General features: G+C 47.0%; 1 protein-coding gene across 1 annotated transcript; it reads right to left on the minus strand.

Annotated features, from left to right (window-relative positions):
- Positions 1 to 32: 32 nt before the first annotated feature.
- LOC119733355 (zinc finger and BTB domain-containing protein 41-like) lies at positions 33 to 8,529 on the minus strand. Its single transcript, XM_038206942.1, has 2 exons — positions 8,125 to 8,529; positions 33 to 2,012 (listed from the first exon to the last, which is right to left on the minus strand). Exon 2 carries the CDS (start codon positions 2,007 to 2,009, stop codon positions 1,167 to 1,169), a length of 843 nt encoding a protein of 280 aa, XP_038062870.1. The 5' UTR covers positions 2,010 to 2,012; positions 8,125 to 8,529; the 3' UTR covers positions 33 to 1,166.
- Between the last annotated feature and the right edge of the window lie 653 nt (positions 8,530 to 9,182).

The following is a 9,182-nucleotide window of genomic DNA, read 5'->3' on the forward strand; positions in this document are numbered from 1 at the left end:
CAAGCAAGTAATTGACAATCGGAAACAAGATATAACTTGTACTACTCAATGCATCATTTAATTCGCACCAAATGAATCGGAGGTACATGTACCTCCAAGCACAGTTACCTCCAGTCACCTCCAGTTACCTCCGGAGGTGATCAGACCTCCAAATGGTTTCCAAATAAATTATTCACAAGATTTCTGGCTTATATTCTCTCCTAAATTTCACCTAAAATATGCGGACTTTGGATAACTGTGCGCTGAATTACCCCAAGCTAGACTTGCCCTAAATTAAATAGCTGGGAAAAGTGTCACGATATAAATAACACTATTTTCTACTCACAATATTAGTTGTGGAGATCAGCGCACGTCCGCTCAAAGTGACAGCAAAATGGCAAGTGAAGTGCGCCGCGCCTACGGCGTACGCGTAACCAAGCTCCTTAGCAACTTTAAAATACGCGCTATAAATTTGGCTTCAGTAAGCGCCCAACTATGCGGTTTGTGCATGCAGTGCAATGCCAATGCGCCCAATTCTGCGCCGCACACTAAAAGAGCCCAACGCGCAACAGCACTTTCGCTGGTACCCTGTACCGCCAAGCACTCATGCTTGCACGCTATGTACATTTTATGTGCGCAGCTAAAAACGCCCAATCTCTAATTTCTATCGCCCAATGAAGACCAGCTGCCAGAACTAAAGAGAATCGCCGCGTGAGAAGTAAGTCATGAAAGTGTTTACCAATTTGCGCTACATAGCCCCACTCGAAGCCTGAACGGTCCCCGTTCACTTAGGCTGAAACTCTAACAAGCAAATTGGTTAAAAAGGTGAGGGATAAAGGCAGCAATTATTTTGTGATTAAACAATTCAGCAATTCTAATTCTTTCAAGACATTTCCTTAAAAACATTGACTCTATAGCTAATTTCACCGATGACCAGAGTCTGTTGATCCTCAACAAAAACACTTGAACAATGAATTCGTCAACAATTATCTGAATTAACAGTAAAACATTAACTGGGACGATAGAGTCCTTATCCGCAACACTTAATATTTCAGAATAAAATAAAAACACTTAGACTCTCTTGTTGATTAACAGGTGGCACTAGAGTCCTGATCCGCAACGCGACGAGGAACAATTAATTGAAGTTAAAAGTTAAGTCCAGATAGACGAACTTGAAGACTTTGGATCTACTTGCTGCCGGCTTCATACACCCTGGTCCGCGTCACCTCGGAAACCTTGTCGCCGTTGCGGAAATTCGTCTTGGTGACGACCTCTGTCACCTTGGTCAGGCCGTTGTCGATGGCAATATTGAGCAGGGATGATTTCTTCTTGGTGACCTCCTCTTCTTCGTCTGAGTCCTCGCTTGACTCACTTGACGAGGCCGAGGCTGTAGGCAGATTTTGCTGTTGAATTTGGCTTTTCAGCCAGGCTAGGGGTTTCCCGCTCACTGGTGCCGAAACCGGGCTAGGTGTCTTGTTGTGGGTGGGCAGCGGCTCCTCAGCGGTTGCTGGTAGTAAGGATAGTGATGCGGCTGGCGAGATCACCACCTCCTCAGCTACTGGAATGTCCATCTCATTCCAGACACTGCATGGTGTAGGCTGAGGAGGTGCCACATGCACCGCTTCTCGTGGTGTGGGTGGAACTGTAGCTGGATATTTAGCTGGAGCATTTACTGTCTCCGGGGGACAGCTCGCCGTTGCTGCAGGTCTTGCCCTGGGGCTGTAGGACACTTTTGCGATATCCCTCCGCTCCATCCAACGGTGACTGTGTGGTAGCTGCCCCTGAGGGCTGCTTGAAAAATGGAGGTCATCCATGTGTTTCGGATGTACCCTTCTGTAGTGTCTGCGAAGGTTGTCCCGCCGTTTAGACTGGAATTCACACCTCTGGCAGTCGAGGTATCTGGGTGGGCCATGGCAATCTTGCAGATGCCGGTAGAGACTTCGTCTCTGCAAGAATACTTTCGGGCACTTGTTGCACCTCAGCAACCTGCTCTCGTCCAGATCGTCTGGAGTGGTCATTGGTAATGGCATAGTCTGAAATAAGAAACAAGAAGAAGAGAGGGTTTAGTAACATTCATCACCCTCTAACAATCCCTGTACCTCTTGGGTACTCTACGATTTCTTACTGGCAACTGCCGTCGTTTTACAGGAGGTACACCGCTCATCAAATCGGAGGGTTTCATAGAAGATTTTGGAGGGGTCCTCACCCACTCATTCAATGCCGCAATGTTTTCTTCAGATTCACATTCCTGAGTTCCCTCATTGACATTGTTAATTACCTCCATGGAAGCGGCTTCAACCGGCTCTTCCATGGCCTCACTCTCATTTCCTGACTCATTATCTACACACTCAATAGATCTGTCTTGGGGAGGGATTTCCATCCGCTCATTACTGATTTCTTCATGCTCACTTATTAGGCTTTCGTGCCTGGGTTCAGTCCAATTTTCAAGGGTTTTGCCCTCATACAGTTTCAGCCGGTCAAAGTGCACTACTTTTGTCCGTGCCCTTTTACTCTTTTGGAGTCGGAACACTACATCCGAAAGTTTATCAACTATCAGATACGGGCCCTGCCAACGACTTTCTAGTTTTGGACAGACTCCCTTCCTCTTAGCTGGGTTATAAACCCAAACAAAATCTCCTTTGTTCAGCGGTTTGCCAGACACATTTCGGTCGTAGCCTCGCTTCTGTCTTCTCGTACTGGATTTAAGATGCTCACGAGCCCGATCGTGAGCACTCGTTAGTCTTGTTCGTAACTCTTCTGCATAATCCAAGTCGCCACTCGCAGGGTGCTCGAGGTGAACAGTCAACAGATCAATCGGCAAAGCCGTTTCCCTGCCCAACATCATCATGTTGGGTGTCTCTCCTGTGCTTTCCTGCGGAGTGGATCGATATGCAAATGTTGCATATGGCAACTGCAAATCCCAATCCTTTTGCTGCCTGTGAGGCTCTATCATGGTTGCAACCATGTTGATGAGGGTTCGATTGAACCTCTCTATCAGTCCATCGGATTTTGGATTATAGGGTGTGGTTCGTGTTTTGTGTATACCGAGTGTACGGCACACTTCACCAAACACGTTTGCTTCAAAGTTTCTTCCCTGATCAGAGTGAAGTTCTGCAGGGACCCCATATCGGCAAATAAACTGGGTGACAAGGACCTTGGCAACTGTTTGTGCTGTTGTGTCCACAAGTGGATATGCTTCGATCCACTTTGTAAAATAATCGCCCACTACCAGTATCCAACGATTCCCATCGTCGGTGATTGGTAGCGGGCCGATTATGTCCAGTGCTACTCTTTCCATTGGATAGCCAACTGGAACCTGCTGTAACGGTGCTTTGTTCCGCTTAGGTGGTGATTTCCTCTTTGCGCATCGTTCACACTTCCTGAGGAAGGAACGGACATCTGCGCGCATGCCACACCAGTAGTAGCGACACTTTACTCTGGCCAGTGTTCGCTTAAACCCAAGGTGTCCACTTGTTTTTCCTGCATGCAGTTCTTCCGTCACCGCTTTTCGTAGCGACTCAGGAAGTACAATTTTCCATTTCAGTTCCTTGCCATCATCAGACTCCCACCTGGTGTATAGTACATCATTGTTGATGTGTAACTGATCCCAATGGCGCCAATAGGTCTTGATGGAAATTGACTTCCCAGAAACGGTGTTCCATTCTGGCCTTTCTGTTGAATCTCTTTTGGCCTGGATTACCCAAGAAGTGGAGGAATCCTCTAGTTGGGCCTGCGTTATGGCTTCATTGGTTATTTCTGGCTGTACCTTTGTTATTCGAACCACACTCTCGTGTACTGCCGTTTCTGACTCATTCTCTAGAGTCCTTCCGCATTGTCTACATGGTTGCCTAGATAGGCCGTCTGCATTGGAATGTTTCAAGCCTGGTCGATGTACAATTGTATAATCGTACTCGCCAATGACTTCCAACCACCTAGCCAACTGACCTTCTGGGTTGCGAAAGTTGATAAGCCATCTCAAGGAGGCATGATCGGTTCGGATGATTATCTTCCGTCCGTACAAATACTGCTTGAACTGTCGTAAGAAGAAGATCACTGCGAGTAGTTCTCGCCGCGTCACACAATAATTCCGCTCGGGTTTAGATAGGGTTCTGCTAGCATATGCAATCACCCTTTCACTCCCTTCTTGAGTTTGTGAGAGCACAGCCCCAATTCCATCCCCACTAGCATCAGTGTCCAGTATATACTGGCCCTCTGGCTTGGGGTAGGCTAATATTGGTGCCTCTTGCAGACACTTCTTGAGGGTCTCAAATGACCTCTCACAATCTGAGTCCCATATGAAATCCCGAGACTTCTCGGTAAGTTTGTGCAGGGGCTTTGCTATGTCTGCAAAATTTCTGATGAAGCGCCGGTAATAAGAGGCCAGTCCCACAAAACTTCTAACCTCTTTGACGTTACCAGGCGTTGGCCAGTCTCGAATGGACTTGGTTTTGTCTGGATCAGTGGCGATGCCACTCTCCGATACTACATGACCTAAATACCTCACTGTTTTCTGAAACAGGAAGCATTTTGCTGGCTTTAGTTTCAGGTTTGCCTTTCTGAAGCGACTGAACACTTCTTTCAGGCGATCCAATTCCTCGGTGACCGTTTTCCCATACACAATCACATCATCGAGGTACACAAGCAGTGTCTGCCACTGCAACCCTGCGACTACTCTTTCCATTAACCGTTCAAATGTGGCCGGGGCGTTGCTGAGCCCAAAGGGCATTACTTTCCAATTGAACAAGCCTCCTCTGACCACAAATGCAGTCTTTTGTTTCGCTTCGTCATCAAGCTCAACCTGCCAATATCCGGAGGATAGGTCTAATGTGGAGAACCATTTCGCTCCGGACAGGGCGTCTAGGGAGTCATCTATCCTTGGAACAGGATATGCATCTTTTATTGTAACTGAGTTTAGCCCTCGATAATCCACACAAAATCTTTTTGTGCCATCTTTCTTAGCAACAAGAACCACATTCGAAGCCCAAGGGCTTTCAGATGGTTCTATGATTCCTCTTTCTACAAGACCTTCAACCTGTCGGGATATTTCTTGTTGATTGCATTCAGGTTGTCTTCGCAACCGCTGCTTCATAGGTCGGGCAGTGCCCGTATCGATGGTGTGTTTCACCAGGTTGGTCTGACCTTGATCGGATTCACCCTTGGAGAACACATCACCAAACTCAATTAGGAGTCTCTTGACCTCGTCGTGATAACGAGGCTCTAAATTCTCAACGCTTCTGTCGTAGAGTTCTCTGAGATGTAGTGGGACGTGCACTCCCATGGTAGAGTCCTGCTTGCACTCAGTTTCAATGTCACTTTCCTTCACTTCTGTGAGGACTCCAGCTGTAGTCCCACAGCGGAGTACCCGTTTGTTTCTACTTGGGTTTAATACCCTTAGTCCAACTGTGTCTTGGTCAGTCCTTACAAGTGTTCTAGCTAACACCAAGCCTCTTTGGGCAAGCTCTCCACCATTGGCTATTGGCTCTATTATTCCAAGTTTGGCAATCCACTCTTGGTTGGACTTTACATGCCCCAGCACTATAGCTTCATGCCCAGGTGGTATAGTAGTGGTTGTGTCCACCACTACCCGATAACAGAACGAGGACCCAACTCGATCTGTACAACGGATCTTTTCACCATGGATGTGTAAGGATAAATCATTAAGATCTAATACTCCTCCGGTCGGGAGAAGATAATCCATGCCCAGAATTCCTGGGATCGGCAAATCGGCCACTATTGCCTTAACAAGAGCAACTGTGTGGCCAACCTCAATGTCAACTTCAACTGTACCCATTATGTTGCCCATAAGGCTACCTCCAGCCTGACGAACTTGAATATGGCTTGTGTTTAATTTGGGTCGTTTTTCCATAGGGATCTGGGAGTAAACAGACTTCGATATAATCGTGTCTGTCGACCCTGTATCTACCAGAAATTGTACACTGATAGATCTTAACACCCCTCGTACAAATAACCCTTCTTTGGGTTCCTCTAGGGGAACCGAGTTTGTTTCCCGTTTTTCTAACTCTGGTTTGGATTCTGTCCTCTCTGGGGGACAACTGGTTGACCCATTTTCTGGAATAGCGGTCTTTCCATGGGTCCCGTGGTAGACCGCCCGGCGTTTCCCGAACGATTTCTCGGGGAGGGACACTTTCTTGCAAAATGCCCCCATCCTCCGCAATTGTAACAAGTCAACACCTCTGATTGTGTAGCGCCTCCAATGTGTACCTCACTATGAGGTATTCCCATCGGTTGGGGCGCCTCACTCACTGTCTGGAATTTATCCTTATCTGAGCGAAATGCTTGTTTAGCTGGTCCCAACTGTGGGTTTCCCTTGTTTTCACTCGCTCTACAGTATTTGGGTTTTCTTGGCGATGGATCTCTCTCAGCTTCCATTCGCTCAAAGTTTTCTGTTGCCAATGCAGCTCTGATTGATTCGTCAAGGGTTTGGGGCCTCGCCCTAAATATGCCCTCTCTGATTGACTGGTGTTCAATGGCATCAGCAAAGTGGACCCGTGCTAGACGGTCCCGTCCACTTTCATCGAACTCGGGGTAGGCTAGGGCCACTAGCTCCATTATTGCCTGCCCCAACTCTCTCAGGGATTCTTTCTGACCCTGTCTGCGCGTTCGCAATTCCATTAAGAAATTTTCGGCCATTTGTCCCGGCCCGAATTGCGCTTCGAGTTGATCTATCAATTCTTTATACTGGAGTTGTCCGCTTTCTCGGTTACAACGCCCTAGCACTTTCAGTGCTGCTCCTTTTAAGCTAGCTGCTAAAAACACAGCCGATTGTGCATTGCTCCAGCCGTTCGCTGTTGCACATGCTTCAAAGTGCTGACGGTAGTCTTTCCAGGGACTTTTTCCGTCAAATCTATCCGGCATTATATTCGGCCGACCACCACGTCCGGTCATTGGATGCAATCCAATTTCATCTCTCTGTCCTGTCCGTACAGGCTCTGAGACTACGGGACGAGGTGTGGAGGTCACAGGCCCTCCATAACCTTTAACCTGAGGACCTCTTATAGCCACACGGCTGTTTTGATCCTCACTTTGTCTGTCTTTGCTACTACATTGCATGACTGTATTTGTTGTTAGGGGCACCGTAGGACTGATCCCAGTCGCATACCCCGACGTTTGGAGCTTCAACTCCCCCATTAAATCTTTGAATTTCACCTCTGGATCATCCTGCACCTCCGGGAGGTGCAATCCAGGCATTTCAACATTATTCCGATTTATAATCGGTTTATCTACTTTGTTCGGCTGGACTTTCTTATCCAACGCCATGCTTCTAAGTGTGTATCGGAGCTGCTCTTCCTGCAGCTGAATTTCTTTTTCCAGCTCCTCTAATCTCATTGATATGAAATTAGGGGCGGTTCCATGGGGAGGTACACCACTCTCACCTCCGGAGGTGACTGTACCCGAACCTGATATGACCTCTCTGGAGGTCCTGTGGTCCGCCATAATATCCCAAGCCCCTTTTATTTGTACACACAACTGCAAAATAATTCTCAAATAACACACACTCTATATAGCACCTCCGGCGGAGGTACACAAATCAGTGAGGCGCTCACACTCGGAAGAGGTAAGCAAACACACACACAAAAATACAACTACTTGCCTACCAATACTAAATTTTTCCCTACAAGAATCCCACTTCTGACACCATTTGTGGCGTTCTTCCCTCCCACAAATTATTTTATTGAGTTGCGCGCGGGAGCGGCTCCGCACGCGGTGGGGATTCTATATGGGCGGCGGGTTCTCAACAACCCGGGGGGTGCGTCCGTTTGGGGAAAATATATCCCCACTTGCAGGCAAACCCTATTGGACAAGCAAGTAATTGACAATCGGAAACAAGATATAACTTGTACTACTCAATGCATCATTTAATTCGCACCAAATGAATCGGAGGTACATGTACCTCCAAGCACAGTTACCTCCAGTCACCTCCAGTTACCTCCGGAGGTGATCAGACCTCCAAATGGTTTCCAAATAAATTATTCACAAGATTTCTGGCTTATATTCTCTCCTAAATTTCACCTAAAATATGCGGACTTTGGATAACTGTGCGCTGAATTACCCCAAGCTAGACTTGCCCTAAATTAAATAGCTGGGAAAAGTGTCACGATATAAATAACACTATTTTCTACTCACAATATTAGTTGTGGAGATCAGCGCACGTCCGCTCAAAGTGACAGCAAAATGGCAAGTGAAGTGCGCCGCGCCTACGGCGTACGCGTAACCAAGCTCCTTAGCAACTTTAAAATACGCGCTATAAATTTGGCTTCAGTAAGCGCCCAACTATGCGGTTTGTGCATGCAGTGCAATGCCAATGCGCCCAATTCTGCGCCGCACACTAAAAGAGCCCAACGCGCAACAGCACTTTCGCTGGTACCCTGTACCGCCAAGCACTCATGCTTGCACGCTATGTACATTTTATGTGCGCAGCTAAAAACGCCCAATCTCTAATTTCTATCGCCCAATGAAGACCAGCTGCCAGAACTAAAGAGAATCGCCGCGTGAGAAGTAAGTCATGAAAGTGTTTACCAATTTGCGCTACAATATTAAGCAGGCCATACTCGAACTCGACCAATCAGTGGGCGTATGAGGTCACAAGGTCACACTGTGTTTGGGTTCCTCGCTCTATGCTTAACAATTAATGGCGACGATATTTCGCATTGTGAAAAATGGAAGTTGTTGGAAACATTAGGTGTACATCAAATTCTTAAAATATTGACGAAATCACGTTCACGAGATTTTTTGTGGATGAAGGTTCATTCTTTCCTTTGACATTTGGGAGACTTTCGTCGTTGTTGAAAAAAACCGAAAATTTCATGATCTAATTTTTAGTTGATTTGTCCGTGAAATAATACTGTCAAAATGCATCAAAATCCTTTTTTTGAGAAAAAAAAATACCTTGATGGGTGTATGAAGTAGGTTTTTAACTACCTTAAACAACTTTGTTTGTTTGGATGGGTTGTGGTTTGCCATGAGAATCACGAATTTTCGGAAGCCTTTTTTACGGCCATCTTTCGCTGGCCTCGCGTTGCTGTCAGTTGTGTGGACGAGAAAATAGAGCAGCTACGCGTGACACAGCAACTGACTGGGCGCGGCGCGGCATGGCGCTGAAGCGCGCACGGGATGCCTGTTTGATGCACCACTGCTGCACTAACTATGAGGCTTCACTTGCATCACGGCAGAGGTAGAACGGC

This window comes from Patiria miniata, unplaced genomic scaffold, assembly GCF_015706575.1.
Source record: "Patiria miniata isolate m_02_andy unplaced genomic scaffold, ASM1570657v1 HiC_scaffold_25, whole genome shotgun sequence".
NCBI lineage: Eukaryota > Metazoa > Echinodermata > Asteroidea > Valvatida > Asterinidae > Patiria > Patiria miniata.

Excerpts from the sequence above, each read along its gene's own strand:
- LOC119733355 (XM_038206942.1), bottom strand. The coding sequence starts at position 2,009 with ATGCCATTACCAATGACCACTCCAGACGATCTGGACGAGAGCAGGTTG.